General features: G+C 38.8%; 1 protein-coding gene across 1 annotated transcript in view; it reads right to left on the reverse strand.

The window, feature by feature from the left end:
• Nucleotides 1-288: 288 nt before the first annotated feature.
• The window catches only part of LOC114428653 (disks large-associated protein 2-like), a 74,217-nt gene continuing 52,290 nt past the window's right edge, over nt 289-22,215 (reverse strand). Inside the window, exons 5-13 of the mRNA XM_028397253.1 lie at nt 20,972-21,191; nt 12,815-12,859; nt 8,871-8,927; nt 4,615-4,973; nt 4,331-4,416; nt 3,844-4,250; nt 3,490-3,581; nt 1,004-1,156; nt 289-504 (exon numbers count right to left, since the gene is read on the reverse strand). Coding sequence (XP_028253054.1) covers nt 289-504; nt 1,004-1,156; nt 3,490-3,581; nt 3,844-4,250; nt 4,331-4,416; nt 4,615-4,973; nt 8,871-8,927; nt 12,815-12,859; nt 20,972-21,191 — 1,635 coding nt within the window. The remainder of the gene's footprint in view (nt 505-1,003; nt 1,157-3,489; nt 3,582-3,843; nt 4,251-4,330; nt 4,417-4,614; nt 4,974-8,870; nt 8,928-12,814; nt 12,860-20,971; nt 21,192-22,215) is intronic.

A 22,215-nucleotide genomic window follows, 5' to 3' on the forward strand; every position in this document is an offset into this window, starting at 1 on the left:
TAAGTGGCAGGAAGCTACACCAGGCAAACTTACAATTTAGTCATGTCGATCTGGAATCACTTTAAACCAAAGAATACCAGAAGGACCCAAGGACATAGTCTGACGTTCAGACTTCTCTGTTGTGGGGATTTTTTCTGTGTAAACAGTGTACATTTTGCTTGGTGTAGCTTGAGCAGATGCAACCCAGAGAATGGTGATGGGAAAAAAATGGAGAGCGGGAGGAGGCTGGATGTGGCTGGTGCTGGGTGGAAGTGAAAGGAGGAGGAGCTGACGTCGGATCCGTGGACCTCAGAGCCGTGTCTGGGCTTCAGGGATGTAGATCTCGATGCTGTCCGCCCTCTCTGTGGCTGAGTTCTGTCTGAAAGATGCTGCTCGCTTGGCAGCCATGAGGCGTCTGCGGGCTTCCTGTCGCTGGCGGTCCTGAAGGTCCAGAGATCGCTCTCGCATCACCCCACCACGCCCTTTGGCCGGCCTCTTCGGCAGAGGTGGGGGCCACTTCCGCTCCTTCGGACACAGAAGGAAGTGATTAAAGAGTGTTAAAGCGATGCTTCACACAAAATGATCCACTTGATGTATAACAGAACTGGAACTGACTGAGCAGCTTTATTTACAGTCAAACATTTAAAAGCAACACTTATAGGTGTCATTATTCTTAGGAACATTCATACAGACATTCATACATTCATCTCTTCTGACTGTTTGGGAAGGTGCTGCTCCTTTAAACTGTGCTAGTCTTGAAACAGAGCTGAGCATCTGCTCAGATTTAACTCCTGGAGCTAAATAACTCCTTTGCAACTGTAGCATGAAGATAATTTTCCAAATGCCCTCAGGGATCGGGATCTTGTCTATTTCTAAGAGCACATTACCAGCTAAATGTGCTTCAGACAGATTTTGTCTACAAGCACCACACTTCTTAGAATGTGTATATGTCTAAAAGTCCATCTGCAGTCCACTGAGACTAATCTTTATGAGTGCATGGAACCTTCGGGACAAACAGCTCTACCTTCTTCTCCGGGCTCTCCACCAGCCGCCACTGGTTGCTCTTGATCTGCTGCAGCTCATCAAACTTGGCAGTGACGTCATCGATGGAAAGCTGCAAGAGGTCCCAGAATCCAGCCAGGTCCTGAGATGTGGGTCTAGGCATGGCACTGGGGTCCTGAAGAGACACAAAGTGGTTCTCAGTCTGTGTCATGTTTAAATGAGGAGTATTTGTGCCACATTATTTCAGAACTGTTAATATTTGCTTCACTTGTCTGACCACTGGGTGGCAGTGCAACACCAATTTTGATTCACAGCCTCAACACATCCCTTGGCTGTACAGTTAGTGGTGGCTTTTATGCAGCAGTTAGTCCATTGTGTGCTGTATAATGGTGGAGAACAGTTACTGAAGGTCACAATGATTATTACCTCATTAAATACATGAACCTGTGTGGGCCATTGTGAATCCATTCTAATCCGTCATGATCTGTGTCAATCTGCATTTTTGTGTGTTGTTGATCATGGCACCCGTTGGAGTTGGACCAGGCAGACACATACAATTGTTATTACTTAAACACATTGTTCTGTTCATATTTGTATATTTTGTAAATTATTTTATCTTACCTTATCTTATTTTTTTTTCTATTCTATTTTATACTGCATATTTCTTCTTATATGCCACTTTTGGAAAGAATTAGCCCCGTCTGAAAATGTCATTCATAGATCAAAGAACTTTTAACCAAACATTCACAAATGTACCTTGTACAGAAAACAAATTCCCAAAAACTTGATAATAACAAGGTCAAAATATTTGGTGTTTAATGGTCTCCTGGCATGGACCCTGGTCTTTAGTTCACTCTATAGATTTTCAATCAGATTGAAGTCAGGGCTGTGCAGGCCAGTCAATAACAATGCCTTTGCTCTCGTAGGAGCATTCTTCACTAAGAGACATATGCTTTGGACAGTCATCATGTTTGAAGTTACAACAGCGATGAAGACCTAGTTTTGCCGCAGACTGCTTTAGGTTTTCCTTCTGGGTATTCAGATATAAGTTATACATTATTCCACCTTGACAAGACTCCCAGGTTCAGATGGACTGAATCATCCCCACAGCATTATACTGCCACCACCAGGTTTGACTGTGGGAACCATGTTCTGAACTCTAGTTGTGTTTCATCTGACAAAATAAAACTCTTCCAGTTGTGTATTCCTTCTTCAGGTTGTCCCCAGCTTACTCCTGTCTGGCTGCAGAAGAGTTTTTCTTGGTCCTTGCAGTCCATCCAGGACTCTAGTGACTTCTTCTCTGACACTTCAGGTCCAGACTGGTTTAATCAGTGACTGTTGTGTTGGCAGTTGTTGTAGGGTATCTAGACACATCTCTCACTAGTTAAATGTTTTTCTTCCTACCTCTGCCAGTCTTGTTCTGCACTGTTTGACTCTCTTTGGACATCTTGATAACACCTCTCACATAGTATGTTGTTGTCTTTGTTCTCATGTCTAAACTTATTTCTTTTAAGTGCAAATTGGATAAGGGGGCATTTCTTAATAAAATTCACTCTGGTACCGTTTGAGTGTTGTCAAAAATGTTATGTTAAAATGCGTTTGCTCTGTTAAACAGCAGAACAATATTTGAACATATATACATTTTCATAGGAGGGCTAATTATCTGTCCCCAACCCTAGACCCATGATGAGCTCAAACCAAGAGCAGGTATGTGAGGCCAGACAGCTTTTTATAGACACAGATTGCAGTTCTCCCTCCGTCCAGCAGGGAAACAGAGTTGTTCTCTCTCTTATTCAGGCACGTCTGGAAGCTCAGGGTAATCTAAGGCTTGTCACTACCAATGTTAGACTTAATTCATCATCCTATTATCTATGGGGGAGAGAGAGCGAGCAAGAGAGAGAGAGAGAGAGAGAGAGAGAGAGAGAGAGCAGCAAAAACCATCCAAAGGAGAGCAACAAAAAAAGGCAATGAGAGAGCAGATTTCAACCACCTCCACAAGGTTATGCATTTCATTTCAATTTTTGTTTTAATTAGCTGCACTTTAGAAAGATGTGATTAAGTTTCTGCTCCTCTCTCTCCCTCTCTCCCTCTTTCCCGTATCTGCAGAAACATCCTTACTCATAACTCCCCCATCTTCTAATATACGCTGACTCTGTGGATAGTTAGCATTATAAAAGGTATAAGTTTCCAGTAGACGTGACATGATGGCTAAACAGTGAGATTGTGTGGCAGTCCATTATTCAAACTCAGAGCTCCCATTCAAGCTGCTGCCTCTGTGCATTAATGGATCGGCCCCAGCACAGGTGCTGCTTCTTATTGGAATTCCCCTTTCGTTTACTGCGGGGTCGATAGCTGCAGAGAGAAAGCCTGACTATCGATCCCTGTGCTCTATTTCTGGAAGTCACACAAGTGCAGCGTCAGGCCAAGCACCTTCCATTCAACAAGTGTGTCCCCTATCCTCTGTGTTTGTGACATATTAACAGCATGCAGGGACGCTGTTCTACTCACCAGATTCTGCTGACACAGCCAGTAAAACTGCTGAAACTTCTGAGACATGAGAAGCTGAGCGCTTCCAACCGCACTCCGGATTTTTCCTAAGACTGGCAGAAACACACAAAAAGAAAGAAGATTCTGGTTTTATCACTGACAGCCTGGCAAAAGCCAACATGTTGAGCAAATGTTTTTCAGTCAATCACAAGAATCCAATCTGCTCACAAGGTGCCTCACAATTCATTTTCAGTCAACATGACAGCTTATTCTGAGAGTGTTCCCTTTGCCACACTGGTATACAGAAGACTGCAAAAAGACACAATCATAGAGGACATGTCATGAAGGCGCCAGTTTGACAAGTGTGACACTCACTCTCCTCTGACAGGTCATGCTCCTCTGCCTCTCTCTCCATCTCTTTGCACCACCCCTCCAACCTCTTGGTTTCATTGTGAAGGAGCTGCATAAACCAGCTGCCATCCCTGCGGAGGGGGGACACTCGGCCTGTGTCCGTGCTCTCCAGACTGGGTTCCACCAGCCAGGGTTCAGGCTGTGGGCTGGAGGGCCCGCTGGAAGGCCGGTAGTCCTCCCTGTAACTGAACAAGCCCTGTGTGCGCACTGTGCGGATTGCTCCATACTGTGTTGGCGTGCTGGGCTCAGAGTGGCGGCCAAAGGCGCCACCAAACTGAAGACCTTTGTCCTCCATGGAGGGAAAACCTTCCAGCTCCAGGTCTGCTTGCACTGCTGTTGTCACACTGTTGGAGCGCTTGAATCTTCCATGCCTAACAGGGACAGTGATGGAATTTAAGCTCACACACTAGAGACTAAAATAAGAGCAGTGTGTGTCATTTGCACCACATACCGTTTGTGATCCTCCACCTGGATTCCTATAGAATGGAACTGAGGAAGGCCTTTACTCTCAGTCTCAGAGTCTGTCACAGTTTCCACCTGTTAACACAGACAACAAAGCGCTGACATGTAAACAAACTGACGTAACCATTTTCTGATTATACAGAAAATAGTATTTCTCTTTTTGATACTGTCTAAGAAAATGGATGACATCATCACAAACAGATAGATCCATAATGACAACATTCTACAGAAAATCTATTCTCTTCTCAGACAGAAGAAGTTGGATGAGATTACCTGTATCCCAACAGAGGAACGTGGGGTTTTGAGGTACTCCTCAGCCTTGGACACCAATACTGCTTTGTCGCATGTCTGCACAGAGGTGTGGCTGCCCAAAGACGCATGCCGCTTGCTTGCTGCTGACTCCATGGCCATAGTGACCGCCTTGGTGCTGTCCAGGCTGTCCATGGAGCTGTAGATGGGACGGCCAAGGCTATCCGTGGTCCACAGACCGCCCCGTGGATGCCTGCTCTCCTGGTAGGCATCTTGGGTGGACTCTGTACTGCTCTGGGCTGTCACAGAGATAAGAGGCTTGGTGGTGGTGCGCGGGGGCACTGGAGGTGGAGTCTTCTTGTAACTGGGAGGATATGATACCACTGGATAGCACAAGCAGGATGAGAGGACGACGACAAAGCAAGACAAAGGTAGAGGATAAAAAAAAAACATGAGAATGATAAATGTGGCTAAAGCTGACAAGGGCCGATGCTGCAGTTCACCCACATCACAGAGAGTGTGATCGAAGAGCCCCAAGGCATGATGAGAAGATTAGGCATCGGGGCACGTTAGTACTCAGAGTGAGGGAAATGTCAGTAAGGTGGAAAGCAGCAGCAGCTTTGTAATATGTCCATGTTTATTGGGGGAGTGCAATGAAGGATTATGGGAAAGATTTGCTCTTTCAAGTGCAAATGAGAATTTGATGGTAATCCATCCAGATGGACCTCAGAGCAGAGTTGGAAGTGTACCAACTACTCTTGCTTTGCAAAGGCATAATAAAACAATGACTTAACATGACGTTGTTTAGCATACAACTTTTCAACAAGGATTTTCAAATATGTTTTTATGGATCAGAGAGTGGAAACAATTGCACCATTCTAGTTATCTCTTGGACAAATATTCCCTAAAAATGTAAAATTAAAAGTGTCTTTTTTTTTTACAAATCAATCCTAAACTAAATGATATGAATGCATTTATAAATGAGTATTATAATTAACATTCGTATTAGTATTAGGAGCCAGTATAACACAAACACTTTGAGTAAAAATGGCTGACGTGTGTGTATGTGTCTGTATTTTACTTTACACCTTCTAAGTGATGAGGAATCTAAATGAATCGCACAGAGGAATCAGAGTATAAATCACAGCTTGAATGATTAGAAACTGTGTCGTATTGACCCTGATGAGATATCAGTCATTCACCCCCCGCAGAGCTTATGATCAGCTCTTCCACATCTACACTTTCAAAGTCTCTCATTCAGTCACACATCCTATAATTCATATACATATTATCCAGTATTCAACATGCAGTACACCTTCTGTTTACTGACACACACTCACACACTTTAGATTTCAGGTAACTAAGTGCAATGAGAATCCACAGGACATGCTGCTGGACAGAATCCAGCCACAAACTTGAATTCCTTCCAACTTAAAGGAAATTGGAACAGGTTGGTAAACCAAATGAAAAGCCCAGTGTCTTAGGAAACACACAACTCATTCTGTCTATTTTTACAAACTGGAGCTGGTTAAAAAAAACCTGAATGATAGTGCTCTCTGCACAACATATAACATAACAAGATGTTAAAATATATAAAACAATTTAAATAGTAACAGTCTAATCTTCATTAGATTTATGACATTGTCATTTAGGGGCAGTGGGTTTCTGTTACATTTTAGAGAGATGAACCACTGTACATGTTTGTCACTGATCAAGAAATCCTATTATGTTATCCCTATTATCCCATTTTGTTTGGAAACACCTTCTAAAATGTTAATGTGTCACCATAAAATCAAACTTTTTTATCATTAAAACCTCAGGGGGTTTCCAAACAACAAGGTGCATCCCTTTGTCAGCATTAAAGTGCACAGAGAGAGAGTATTTACAGGCAATGAGTCAGAGGATTGAATTGCTTGAAAACCATTAATTCGGCCTGATAGTGATGCTACAGGAAGGTTGCACAGGTCTCCTGTATTTTTAATAAACAAACAACTTAACAACCTAACATTTCCTCTGCAGATGTAATGACTGTACTCACACCACAGGGCAATGATAATTTAGCCTGTGAGTCAGTACTACTCATTTCATTCATTTACCGTAGGTACGATTACATTGACACGTAGATGCTGTGGACACGATTATACAATGTGATTTTGTGGAAATACAAAATCTGCTGACTCGACCTGACTGTCACATCATTACATTATAGGGTGAGAGAACAGCCCCCCCACTGTTAACAGAAAACAAACAATGCTGCAATAACACTGACAGGACACTAGGTGTCCCCTAAGAAAACTGTACAGGTACTTCCTATCTGGTGACAGAACATCTATGCACCTAGCAGTCTGGATATATGAGTGGATGTTATCAGTTGCCTAACTTAACTGATTTAGTGCAGTTGGAGTGTGTTAGAGTGATAAGAAGAGCTGGAAGGGGACACTGAACAGCTCCCAAAGCGCATTTATTAAAGCTGAATTCAGCAGGGGTTCAATGGACATCAAGCACCACTTGGTTCTTTGTAAGTTTGCATTTTATTACTGATTGTACTGCATGTAAGTACAATTTTGGGATACACTTTTCATGTCTCCAAAGTGTACTACAGACCCATCTGTGGACTGCACCATTAACATTTCCCAGAGCAGTTACTGTCAATGTGGTGCGACTCCTTAACAGCGAGGAAAGAAGAATCTAAAGCTCTAAGGAGGAAGAAAATACAATGCTGGTTCACCAATTTGGTTCAGCACTGCTGCACTGGGCAGTTCATTAAATAGACCTACACACACCGGAAGTGCAGCCAAGGCTAAATGGATGTGAATGTCATGCAATACAACTGTGTTGCTGCTTAAATTTAATTTGTATCATTACAAATAGTCAGTGATGACCCTGGTAGTTTATGAAATTAAAAAACATCAGCTACAGCAGAGATTTTCAGCATCACAATGCAGATTAAAACACCCCATTTTTGGAGATATATAGCTCATATCCAGTGTTCAGTTTAGAAGCACTCTATTGTCAATTTTTAACTCCTAATCAATGGTCATGGATTGACAGATGGCTTGTAAGAATGGGACCAGCAGAGTACTGCCAAGCCTAATGAACTGATTGGTCAGTTGTCTGGAAATCGATTTACAACTGCTTTGAATAATTAAGTATAAAAGTAGTTTCTGTTATATTTGTAGTTATTTCTGACATTTTATGTCCTAAAATTAGTGATTCAATGTGATAATAATGTGTTGTTGGTATCAGGCAACAAACTATTGGTATTAATTGCAAGTTTGATGAGTGTAAAAGAGGAACATTGTGAAAGCAGTAACTGTTAGAGGAGCTGCTATTTGACTATATGGTTCTGAATTAATTATATAAGTCGGAGCCTTCACTGCATTCTTCCATCACACCAAATTTAATTTTATATCCCAATATATTTATTTACAATAAGATAGACTTGAAGTTATCTGCAATTAAGTTAAAATATTGTGCACACTTTGACACCAGTGTTGGCAACCCAACCCTAACCATAAATGTGAACAACTGATTGCTCAAAAAAAACCTCTAACGTTAGATTATATGGATGGAAATAGTAAAACAAACATCGTTTTTTAAGGCGCTCACTGGCTCAGCTGTTCCGCTCATTCCGCTACGTTTACGTACGGCGTAACGTCAGAACATGTAGCCCGTCCGTGTGTGCACGTGCCATCTGTTGCACGTGCATATGTGCTGGGACATTTCGAGGTATCGGGAGCGTAAAAGTTTATTTTAAGTTAAGAGAGATAGACCTGTTCGTGAGTATACCTCGCCAACAAGTGGAGGAGGAGTTCTGCTGCTGGAGCACTTCAGGAGGATTCTGACGTACAGCCGCTTTCTGCTATAAAATCGTCTTAATCCGGGTAACATGAGATAGTTAGCTAAAAGTAGGTGAGGAGGGTTGCGTTGTACCTACATTTTTCATATCGGAAATTGAATTGTTAGAAATAAAAATAATAAGCACGTATGAGCGGCAGGTAGAGACACGTTTTAAGTGCTTTGAAATGAAAGGACTTTCAAAGATTTAGCTAACTGCATATTAGCTGACCTCCTTAGTCAACCTAACAAAACAAAGCAGTTTGTTTATGCCAGAAGCTTATTTATCTTACGTGACCAGAAATTGCCTTTGTTTATTTGTTTGTACAGCAATATCAGGACACCTTTGCCATGTCCGTGGATTTATGACTGCAACTGAAATGTATCTGCAAAGATAAGTGCTGTTATGGCAGAAAGGAGAAGAGATGGATATGGACTGGTACCTGGAGGTGGCTGAGCACGGTCAACACTGCAGGAAGTAGGGAGACGAAACTGAATCCCTGCAAGGAGCAAGCAAGAAAAATTAGAACAGATGCAGGTACAGAACACAAAAATACACAAATGCACACCAGGAAATCATCCTTCCATATGCATACCTACCCACAACAGGGTTTGTGCTCATTACACATATTTACAGGATGTCTTTGTTTGTGCAGTCAAGTCACTCATTAACAAGCAAGGTGAGAGAGAAACACAGGCATGTTGGGTTTACAGTAAAGGGATGTATCACATCACTCTTTTTTCAGATTTAGAATGGATAGAGCTGGAAGAGAGAGAATTTGAGAGAAAAGAGCTGAATTTGGACTGAAACACAATTTAGCACTTTAAAGCTACAGATTACAGTCATATTGTATCAAACTAATGCTGCTTGATCATATCAAGAAGATCACTAATCTGGTAAATAATTTGTCATCGACTGTGTTTCTGTCTCAATATACAGGCTTTCTAATGACACAGGCAACATCCATTAAGATTAAGGTCATGATTACCAGGTACATTTCAATATTTATATAGACTTAGACCTACAGGTTTATACTAAATATCTTATTTGTAGAACAACCATCAGCAGCAACAGATAATGAAATTGAATTAAATAATTAGCTGTATTTTTAGAATTCAATAAGTGTTGTCAAGGTTGTGGGGATTTGTCACATCTGCATTGCCCTAAGAGGGCGACCAAACATTCTATCTTGATCAGTCCATCAGGTTTGTGTCAGTTGGTAAGTTACTAGTGCAGTAAAACAGACAGCATGAGACAGCATGCATCACCTGAATCTGAAAACGGACAGCTCTATCTTTTTATATTATACATACATACATCCATATAAGACACAGAGCAGAAACATTAGCATAAATATGAAAAGTCCAATTAAATAAAATCCCAATCAATATTGAATCTATTTATTTTAATTATTATTTTTTGTGGCATGTGACAATTTTATAAAAGTAAACAGTACATATTCAAATATTGTATAGAACGTTGTGTCTCCTGAAAGAGGCACAGAACATTTGTATGTTCTGAAGTATTAAAGGTAAGAAAGTGAGACTAAGAAGAATTACTGAATTAGCCACTCCACTACAATACTGCAGCTAAATGCCACACAAGGTTGAATTGAAAAATTAATGTCTCTGTCAAGTGGCATTTTTGTAGAGATAAGAAAAATGAGGTTTAGACAGTAAGTCAGACAAAATGTACTGAGACCCAGACAAAGGACATGTTTTTTTAAACACAAGACAATTTTTTGTTCCCTTTTTAATTTTAAAACTGCCTCAGGTGTAAGGGAAGTTTTTTAAAATGGGTGTTGTCTGCAGCATGTGGAGCATGACGTTTCACTTTCTACATTCCCATTTTTCAAATCGTAAACAGAATGCTATGAGTACCTAGCTTGTAACCAGGTTTCTATATGCCTTGTGAGCTTAGGTCACACATGAAGTACATGTACATCACTGCATAGAAAATGCTTTTATAACCACTGAAAAATTAAATTATATTAACTTTTTCTTGTTATATATTGTTGTGATACAGAATTGGTCATGTATTTATGATAAGAAGCTACGGTACTTACATGGACTTGATGTAAGTTGCCACCTAAAGTTTTGGTGCAAAAAATATTTGACAGACCTTCAATCTTGTGCTGTTTCAGCAAGAACCTCTCAAACCTTTTGCTCCTTTGTGTTTGAAAGACTTAAAATCCTCTAGAAATCGTTGAAAGCGCTCTGATAGTGTCTCCTCTCCGTCCAATTTCCTTGATTTGTGTCAGTGGCTGTTCCTGCCATTGTTGCGAGCTCAGACTGGCAAAGAGGCTGGTAAGACGCTGTTCTTACTCAGGTCAGGGTGGATTGTGGATTAATGACGTGCAATGAGTGAGGAGCTACGTACATGAGCATGGGGGCTGAAGATGTAACAAAGTGAATGTGAAGTTTATTAGGTCATGATGCATTCTTCGGTACCAGACTGCATTAAGCAATAAGTAAAAAAATAAAAATAAAACAAATCTATGCAATGTATGCAATCCTAAAAGTCACAGGCATCAGAGAAAAAAGGCATAAAAAATAAGGTTGAAACCATTTTCTCGATTTCACATTGTTTGATACATGTATCATGTAGCCTAAAAAGTAGGTCAGGCTACATTCTAAAATAACTATTCACCTGGATTTATTTGATCAAAGAATTGTAAACCTGAATGGAAAGTATGTGTTCACAAGTAAAATTCAATTCTGTCAAGCAAACAGAATACTGTGCTTTGCAAAATAGAGTATAGCTTTTTCTGCCCATGTTGCTTTACATAACCTAGGTGAAAATTTCCTCATGCCTAGAATTAATTTTTATTGTACTAGTGAAAATGGATGAATTATGAATGAGTAAATGAATGGATGATTTGACGTTAGACGACTAGCAGGTCTTGCGGGTGTGTATCAGTACCTCCACTGGAACATACGTTTTAAATAATTTTTTTCTTTACAATAAAACAAGCATATTTTTGGAGCCACATACATATATACATACAGTGGTGATGCCCCCATGGATGCAAGGTGGTATTTACCTTTCATGTATGATTGTATTACAACAAACCAATACAAATCAATGGCTGTAAAGGAACTTTTTTGCTCATTACCTTTGACTCTGATGTGAAATGGGTTAAAATTCAACTAAAACCCTACTCTTCAGCTTTCACATACTACACACATTTAATTGATTGCAAAAATAACATTACTTTCACCTGCTAGTGCAAGTTAATTGATCCATTCAAAAATAAAGAACATGTTAATGTTTTCATTACAACCACAATTTGCTTGGCCGTTCCTAGCATAGGTATCCTGGACTGACAGTGGTGCTAGAAGTCATGGGTTTACCCAAACCAGGCAGGATTCATTGTTTGGGGATATTAAACTTGGATTTAACATGTCCATGTGTTGTGATTTTTTTAAAGCACAAAGATATTGTGGACTCCGCAGCTATCAGTGTTTACTATGTGCTTAGGCATTAGCAGCAGTTTCAAAACTTTATAGCTAAACAAACTACCTGTAGAATATATTTTTGATATTGCTTGAAAAAAATAAAAAACGAGAAGAGAGCATTATGTCTCATTATCTTTCTTTTCTGAGGGCTCTTCACACTGGGCCCTAAGAATGAAAGGTGCCAGTTGCCATTGGGCACTTAAAAACTAATAATGGAAGATGATTCAAGAATTTAGGTACTAATGATAGTTTGATGACTTGTCTACATACCTTACAAGTTATGTTTTTACTAATATTACAGCAGCATTGATTTGTGGTGGTTTGTACAACAAACTTGTTATGTTGGTCATAACCTGTCTTGTAGCATGCCAGGATATTTAAAATAAAGACACAGTAGTGTGTGCAGATTTCATTCCCCTCTTCGCCTAAAGAAATGCATAAAATGGTTAAAGCAAGAAAGTGAATCACTGCTTATACCAATGGATTTTGAACAGAACTGTAATATTAAAAAAAAGAAAAGAAAATCAAATAAATAATCTTGATGTTCTTTGTAAAAGGATTTATGCACACTGCTGTTAAAGTATGCTTATGTTCTGCAGGAGATTTTAAAAGGAACATTCAACCTTTTGTCATATTTGTTTGAATATAGAAGACTCTATACAAAATATGGCAGTGTACTAACACAAGGCCGACATAACATGATTTGTAGTTGACTAACAACTACATAATCCTGATTATTCCACACTGGATTCATTGTGGAAAGAGATGAAAACATTTAAATGTAATATACAGACTTAAACATGACTGGATCTGCAGCTTATGATAGATCTTATCTTTAGAAGTGAAACATGCTAATGAGTCAGACAAAATGTATGAAGAATTGTATTAACAACATACAAATAAAATATATAATAAAGCAGTTCCCTACCGGACCTACCGTACTCTCTACGCCCCCCAGCTAAGCTACGGACGCCTAAAATGGGGGGAAAAGAAAAAGGAAAACAAACAAACAGAAACAAAAAGTGATAGCTTAATAGATAAGCAAACTATATTGAGAGTTTCAAAGTAAAAGACACTGCACCAAACCCATGTTGTGTAATTGCGGCGTGTTAATGTGCGTAGACTGGACACACAAAGTGTATACTGTAAATGAGTTATCTTTGAATGCCATTGTAAAGCTATGACCCCCATTTTGCCATTTAAAGTACCATAAACATAAACATGATATGCATTTTAATCCATTGTTTTATATCAATTTATGAAAAATACATAAGGCCAAACAAATTTCAAATGAAAATTCACAAGAAACACCACAATATGCAAAAGAAAAAGAAAAAAATCATCACACTTTTTCATTTGTTCAACAAAATAAGTATAAGCTTAACAAATTCAGGCTAAACTATGGTTTTCAAAAGGAGCCTTTATAATTCGGACAAAATCTGATTCACTTAGCAATGCAGTCTGAGATCCCTGAAAATTGGAACATGAACAGAATAGCATGTGTTCTCCAAGACACTCTCAATAAATGCAGGAAGAGGAGACAAAGTAGAAAAAGATTTATGTTCAAGCAGTATTACAGGTTCAGGTGAAATCAGATTCCATCTGAAAACCTATTCATCTTAACTGAACTTTACAGGGTTGGCACAGTAGTTGCATCACATCTCTGGATGGCAACAAAATGTAAACAAAATTAAATAATTGACTATATACTGTAACACATTAAATGCTGTAGACAGTTCAGAGTCTCTTGCAAATAATTATATATTTCTTTACACAAAATATGGTTGCATGGTTAAAAATAATTGTAGATACCCTTTTCCTATATCGCTTTCTCTATTTATATCTGACACACATAAATGTAAAATAATATTTAGATTTGTATAGATCTTTTGCTACATTTCGACTTGCTTTAAGGGAAGGATTTTTTTCTTTGGACTAAATAGTGAAGTAAAAATGATTCAATCCCCAGTTTTCACATCAATTGTAAATTTAGAAGAATGCTAAGCATTTCTACAGCATTTCCAATTATAATGTCACAGGCCTTTTTCTGGTTCAATGTTTTTGGGATGTTGCTAAGCATATGGATGCTACTACATAGCAAAAATCTTATCCACAAACTTTAGATTCTATGATACATATAAGCTAAAATGGGACGCATGTCAACAAAAAAAAACTTTCAGGAAACACTAAAACAAACTTTAGTGTTGCCCTAAGCTCATGCAAAAATAACTTTTTCTTCTTTAAAAAAACATTTTTTTTTCTGAAATTCTATTTCCGGCATTTATGATTTTCATGAAGGCATAACATAAATACCTAATGTCAGTAAATACAAAGATTTAAATGACATAAAAGCAATAAACAAAGGACTTGCATAGAATGAATGAATGTAGATTGGAGACATCATGACTGGCCAGTCTTCAGCACCTTTGAATTAGTTTGCATTCCCCAAACAACGGGAAAAATGTAAGTAAGGAATGCTGCCGCAATCCCCTCTTAGTCATTTAAACAGGCAATAAATATATTAAAATGAGTATAGGCTTAATATTGTCACAGTCATATGCCTTTCTCTGAAATCTTAACTTAATGATGTGAATCCAGCTTTTCACTGGTCTGATTGGGTTTGTGTTTATAACAACAATAAATAGGTTAGAAGCTCGTTATTTGAAATTCTTATTCTCTATTGCAAATAGTCAATAATGACAACAACACACTTGCACCTGCGCCGTACATATTATACTTTGCGTCAAAACCTCACAAGTCTAGAATTGTGGTTAAAAACAATCCCAGCAAAACATGCCTTAACATAATCATACTCCGTACCATATTACGTTGGCAAAGGAATCCTTTAGTGAGGCATTTGAGCTCAGGTTTAATGTAATAGGTGTGTAGTAGTAAAGCTACTGCAAGAACTCAAAAAGGAAATGTCTGACTTCTTTGTTTTGTGGCTTCAACTTTAATTAATAGAACCTTTGCATAAATAGCATCCTTTCAAAATGCCATTTTTTCTGCAAATATTGTCTGTTGGTCGTGCAAAAAGGGGAAGAAGATCCACTCTCTTTTATAAAGTGAGAGATAATGCCTTTCCTTTATTAAAAGTCTTTTTGAAAGGTTCACATTTCAGTCAGGGGTCTGATACATACAGGCTTTCCGTGGTCCTGTGCTGTAGTGATCGTCCAAACATATGTACTGTCAAACGTGGTATGGTTGAGGTTGGCCTCAGTTCCATGCGCCTCAGCATTGACTTTGGTACGCCATGTTGTTATAGTGGGTCAATGGAGCAGGTGAGTGATTGAATGGAATGTCAGCAGCTAATGAATAACTATTCAGAACTATTATAACGGACAAAATGAGCAGTTGGCCAAATGTAGCAGATGATTGAGGGCTCCCATCCATTAAAATTTGACAGAAGCCCAGCAAAGTCATCACTAGTGAGGCGGTGTTAGTACATTCATGGGTACTATACTGCACCTCTGGGGACATGTCAAAGAGGTAGAGGCCCTCAGCGGCTCTGATTGTCTACTTATGGGACCAATGTTTCTGTTATCTTTCAGAGGTGATAAACTGCCTTATAGCCCACCATGCACACATTTAAAAACTGTGACTTTGGTCAAATTTAGTTTAAACTCTAAATATAATTACAAACCATAATTCGAATTCAGTATATCTTCTAAAATAAAAAACAAATGTAGTGTGAATCAATAAGACACTTTACCAAACATTTAGGAATGTCCAGTCTCCACTGCATCAAAAACAAAAGGCGAAACACTGTCTACCAATTTCCTTATGACCATGAAAACAGCTGGTTGATGAACAAGATGAAACAAAATGAAGACAGATCTCAAAGACTGCAAAAAGTGCCATGTTTGGTTTACAACCACAATTACTACTATAACGCCTCTCAGTGCTGTGAGAACACAGTATGTTTGTAACTGCAAACAGTACAAGTATTGAATATAAGTTTCTCTATATACAGAATGGTACATTTATACACATATACAGAGTGTGAACATGAATGCAGTTTGTGCAGGAATGAACTGAAGCCGATACATTTATACATGAAATCCCCTTACTGTTGTTACACGTGCTTTTAGACATTTTAGTTAGTCAAAATGATTAATTGTAAACAATTTTGGTCAAGGACTAAGTCCTCAGAGGCAATTCACACAGTGTTTCAGAGAATAAGACATTTACTATTTTTCTGGGGAATTTGAGTTGATCTCTTTTTGTCCTCTTTTTTTGTCCAGCTGTAGGGTTCATCAGTTTCTCACTGAGAACACTTTTGTAAGTTGGAAATTTGCAAAAATGCCCATTTCAGATGGAGCTGGCTACTAAATAGATGAAAGCCATGGCAAAGGAATGCTTTGATTAGAACAACTAAAAAGTAAATTATATATCAATATATTCTTAAATAATGTATTCTTCTTTAAATTATTCATTAAAAAACTAGGGTTTATAAAGTTATTCACAGTATTTTTTCAGTATATTTAGGTGCTTAAGATGTTTCTACAGAAAGAGAAACCGGAATGAACAAGAGCTTTTCAAATTCATGTGCAGAAACAGACCAAAGAATGCATCACATCACAATGGCTGATTTCTGTTTTATCTTGTAAATATCCCTCATATATAGATTCAGATTTACTTTCTCTATGATGGTTGCATGTGTAACAGTAGAGGGAAGATGATACTGCACTTGTTGGCACTTGAGGATCTGAATATCAGCCACAGTCTCACATTCTTAAGTCACCTTCTTCTGGTGTAAAACAAATCTCTTTTTCTTCCATGGCTAAGCAAGACACTTGTTAAAAGATTGCTTGAACAATATTGTGATCTGTTCAAGAGAGGACAGACTCTTTGTCTGCATAAAGGGACATCTAACAACAGCATTGCCCTGCTTTTCTTGATGAATATTAAGGGTTTAACCCAGCTCCCTCATCTAATTTTACAATATGTGTTGAATGTAAATGATTAGAATGACATAGACAGATATGACATGGGCCCACTGGTGTACTTCCTGCTCCACAGTTCTAGACTGGCGCTTCTGTGACCACCTGTGTGGCCACTTGTGTCTGGCTGCTTATGAGCCTTTTGCTTTTTATTGATCTCCCATGGAAAGTCCTCTATTGGAAGTGGACTTGCAGGGCTGCCTGATCCCTCTGGCGTGCTTTCAGGAGTCCCCTCTATAATCTCAATCCGAGGTGGTTCCATCAAATCCATGATGCTGAATGGTGCTGGCTCTGGTTGGCACATCACTGACTTGTCCTCTGTATTTTGTCGAACAGACCAGCTCGAACCTGCTTGAATGCCTATGGACACTCTGTCATCTGTTTGTGTAGTGCTGTCACTGCAAGGCTCCCTGCATAAAGTCCACATATTGTAGCACTGTGTAAAGTTGAAGAAGTTGCTGTTGAATGTTTTTAATTCCCCACAGACATCTCTGCGAAGCTCTGCTAACTCATAGCGCATTGCTGATATTTCATCTTTCCACTGCATGTTGAAAGCAGCAACCATGTTCGCAGACTCTTTAAAGGCCTGAATGGCCTGAGGGACAGGTGGCTCAGAGGTGGCTATTGGTGATGCAGTAGGGACCCTGTATGAAGGCGGGGAAGCCGGTGGCACAGAGATGGCTGTTACGGTGGAGCTAGTACTGTGCTGGCTGCGAGCAGCAGCAGTCTCTCTCTCCAGCCTTTCCAGCTCCGCATAGGCAGAGGAGCTAGCACCATCATCATCCTCAATCATGTCGTCATTTAGTAAAGATGTCCTATCCACAACATCATATCCCTCTGGAAGAAAAATGTGAATATGCAAACAGAAGGACAGGTGAAAGGAACAGCTGGAGCATGGTTTTGGATTCTAAACTAAAAACAAACACATATCTATGGAAAACATACAGTATGTGACTCCCAAAGACAATACAAAGTCAGATCCACTGATTTGGTGCGAAAAAGCTAAGGGTTCAATAATAGATCATAGTGTTAGTGCCTGCACGTAAGGTACTGCATTTATAATGTTAGTGGAAGATGTATTAAGAGCTTATTGTCAGTGAAGTTAACTGTTACTTTACTTGAATTTTCTTTGGCTTATTTTTTAGGAAAAATCCAAAGTGCTTCACCTCTGCTAGAAATAGAGATGGAGTATGTCAAGAGCCTGTACAGAATATACACACTAATGGTTGTCTATGATAAACTCACATACTGTAGGCTTTTCATGATGTTTTTACACTGCCTTCTCAGTCATCTCAAGGCTTCTTTCCATCTTTTCACTGCACAGCACAACAAAGAGTTGAATTAAGCATTATATACATCAATTATTGTCAAATCATTAATTCATTTTCTGAGAACCCTTTTCTTAAAATATGTCAGATGTTTCTCAGTGTCTTAAAATTTGTGCCATTCCGTGCAAAAGAAAAGATGTAAAGGGAGTAGAAGCATCACAACCCACTGGGCCCACAAGAAGCAGATATGAACCCTATTGAACGCATCAGGTCCAAGGTGGCTGATTAGACCATGTTGAGCAGTAACCCGGTGAGGGCTGGACCAGGGAGAGGCTGCAATCCCACAGTCAAAGACAGCTGACAAACTCAAAGCCAAGGGTTAGACTTCCCCACGTGTGGCCTTTTTAAAATAAGTCAAATTCACGGAAAGAAAAAATAAAGTTCACACATGTACAGCAGGAAGGTGCTGCTCTCACATATGATTGGAGACAGTGGCAATACGATAACATTCAGTGCTATTTTATGGTTGCGACATGAAAACATTTTGCAAAGTTTGGGAAGTACATCTCTCATACATTTACACTTACAATGTGGTCTAAGAACACTTAAAATAGAGACAAGGCAAACAACTCACAAAAGCCAGGATCACATTTTTTATTGTAATCACTTTTCAGAGGTATCGTCGTTTTAAGAAGGGATCAATCAACATATCTTAGGTTTTATGAGTTGTTTTGAACCATGTTGGCTACTTATCATAACATACCGAGATATTTCTACCAACTACATATAAACTCTATGTATTCACTATTTTTATTGAGAAGGCAGTGCAAAAACACACATATACATAGATATATGTATGCGTGTCAACATTAAAATACCTGCAACAATCATCATTGATGCCTCCAGTTGTTCTTTCCCTCTGGTTATCCTTCAAGAGATGGATGGTCAAATGGAGAGGGGTTTGCTGCTCGTCTGCCCTATGGAGCATCATGGGGTTCCTTCCCCACTCAAGGGCCCACTAGCCTCAGGGTTAGGTTCATATAGTGCTTACATTTTAATTAGAAGTACTACTCAACACTAATGTAAAACATGATTCTATGAATCAGTGCTTTTCTTAAATGGCCTTGCTATGTTAAATGTTATTTTATATTAAGGCCATTTTTCCCTCAAAAAAAGTGCAGAGAGTACAAGACAAAGAGCATTTACAGGCTTGAATGGGAGATGACAGTATTTTATATAGCTAATTAACATCGAGGAAACCTTTCCTCTGGGATTCTACAACCTTATCTGAGGCGTTGTAATTGATGAATTGTGCTAATCCTCATAAAAACTTCACAACATACTGTTCTACAGTCAGCTGGTTAGCTCTTACTGAGCTGACAGATTTGGATCAGAGAGCTGAATGAATAGAGTTCAGCAAATAAGACAGTGGGATTGGAGAACACTCCTGTATCTACAGTACTTCTGTCACTTCGAAGAAATTGTAGGTGGAAGCCCAATTGAAGATGAAAAGATTCCAAAAACAAAACCCCAGATTTACAAGAAAACAAATCCAACAAAATGAGTAATAGAGCATATGTCTCCAGTATTAAATTTACAGAAAAGTGTACAAAAAACAATAAAAAAAAATAAAGGTCATAATATTAAAAATGCACGTTAGTAGTGGAAAAAAATGTTTCAATAGGGTTCATAGCTTTACTCTTTCAGGCAAACACAAAAACACTTACTGAGGGAGTTACTGGAACTTACTTACTGTTTGCACAAAGAACCTGAAATACTAAATTAATGGATACATTACTGACACTGTGTCGCACAAAATCTCCAAATCCTTGCATGTTGTGTAGTAAACATGAATGTTTGACAAGATTTGTAATTTCTATTGAATAACACATTGAGTTTAGTCATACATTTGTAGTAGTTGTAGCTAGCTATCAAATATTTAATGCTCGGTTGTAAGCTTGATAGTGGATGATAATTGAGCATTAAGCGTCTTTTAGAAGCATTCATATAATAATCATTCTGACTGAGCCTGCTGCTCAAAACTTGAGTTTAATGCAACACAATACAGCAATAATGTTTAGAACTGTACATTTTGAAGTCTAGCATAATATCATCATTCCTTTGTGCAAACAGCAAATGTGTATGTGTTCTTGTTACTAGAGTTTGTTGACTTACCTTAAATTGGTTATTAATATTTGAGATGATGTTTTGTGTTGTTTATATTTTATGAGGTATTACAAGGTCTGTCAGAAAAATATCTACTTATGTGATGGAGCAGGGGGAAAACAGGTGAATGGTTTGCCCAGTGTATACAAATATGTCAACAACCTACCACTCCCCTACCCCTGGCCCATTTTGGATTTCACCCCTCCCTAAGTATCTCACACGCTTTACACAACACATATAAATATATTACACCACAGTTTAACATACTTAGGGTTGGGCCTGTTCCTCTTAGGCATGCCATGTAATGTGGCTGTGCTGTGTTGGGATATTATGCATCATAGCCGTGTGTTGCCACCTAAATATTTAAAATGCAACCTTCCCACCCTTATTCATGTTTACAGCTTGGCAACACCACAGGTGACCAACCAGAAGCTTGGCCAATAATGCATGAATCGTGCAAAGTAACACACAAGCAAATCTTAACAACTGGGAGTATGCAGTGGCAAAAACAAACACACACACACACCGTACCTTAAAAAATAAATACAAAAAGAACGAAAAATAACTAGTATCATTCAGCCTGGCATCTCTGAAGCTTAAGGGTTCCCCACTGTACATATGTAGGTATGCCAAGTTTGTACGCATGTATACGATGTATGAGGATATGTAGTCTAAGCCCTCTCTCATTTAGGGGGGGGATTGTTTTACCTGTTGTGGATCTGAGAGTTGAAGTGACAGTGGAGGATGTCATTGAAGGCAAGCAGTCGTCATCTTGGGAATAACCAGCCTGAATTGCACGGAGGTAACTGTGGCTTCGAGTGCGGAACGAACCAGGCAGGTCCAAGGCCTCCATGGCCTGGGATTCTACTTCACTAAAAACGGACTCGCAAACTGACTCAAACTGGCCATTGATCTCAGTCTCACTCACCTGAGAGACAAAAACAGGAATAGCAGTCCTTAATTTTTCCTCTTCCTTTCTCTTTCTCACTTTGATTCTTCCCCTTTGCACAGCAAATATGAAGGAGTGTTAGCATAAGGAAACGCCGCTGTCATTTTCGACCTTAAACTGAATAAATGTCAGATCAAATGAAAAAAAGGGCAGATGATAGCACAAAACAATCAGAAAAATATCCAGTTTGTGTTATAATGCATTCAATTCACCACAATTTCCGAAACAAAGTTTACTATTCTGTTTAATTAATCTTACAGTACCAAATAGGAAAAAATAGGAAAAATACATAATAACTGTTCTGTTTTAGCAATTTAAAAAAACTGTTGTAGCTGATCAAAGATAAATTAATGTGTGGATGTCAAGATCTTACTGCAAAGTCATGCCACTGTGCAACTATCTAACCACTTCTGGTCAATCATACCTTGTCTTGCTCAGATCCTGATTACTGTAAGTTGTTTTACTAAAATTTAAATTGATGTATATATATAAAAGACAAACCAGAGTCTGAGTAGGAGACTTAAATTCAATACATAAAGTTGCCTCCTATGACTCAGTGTGACCTAAAAACAGCCATATTCCTTCTGTTGTTCAACTGGGTGTCAGCACCCACAAGAGTAAGCTGTGTATGGTCTCCTTGTCCATATAGAAGATTTTCTTTGTTCTTAAATATAAAAAAACAGGTATTAAAAAGGCCCATAACTGAAAACATTGTTGTGTAAGGTAATATCAAAGATTACGTGACCTATGAGTAAATTATTCCAGACATCAGGATGAAGTAGAACTGATAGTTTGATTTCTAAATTTGTATTTTAGAAGATTTGCCTTTTGACTTCATTTGAAATGGCCCAGAGAATTTTAAAGGCTATCAATCAGCTGTGGACCTGTATGGACACCTGTGGATGTGTAATTACTCTGTAGTCCACTTGACACAAAGCTTCTACAAACAACATAAGCTCTTATTCATGTCTGCAGGTGTTCCTTCTGCACGATCGATATGTTT

This window comes from Parambassis ranga, chromosome 24 (genome assembly GCF_900634625.1).
Source record: "Parambassis ranga chromosome 24, fParRan2.1, whole genome shotgun sequence".
NCBI lineage: Eukaryota > Metazoa > Chordata > Actinopteri > Ambassidae > Parambassis > Parambassis ranga.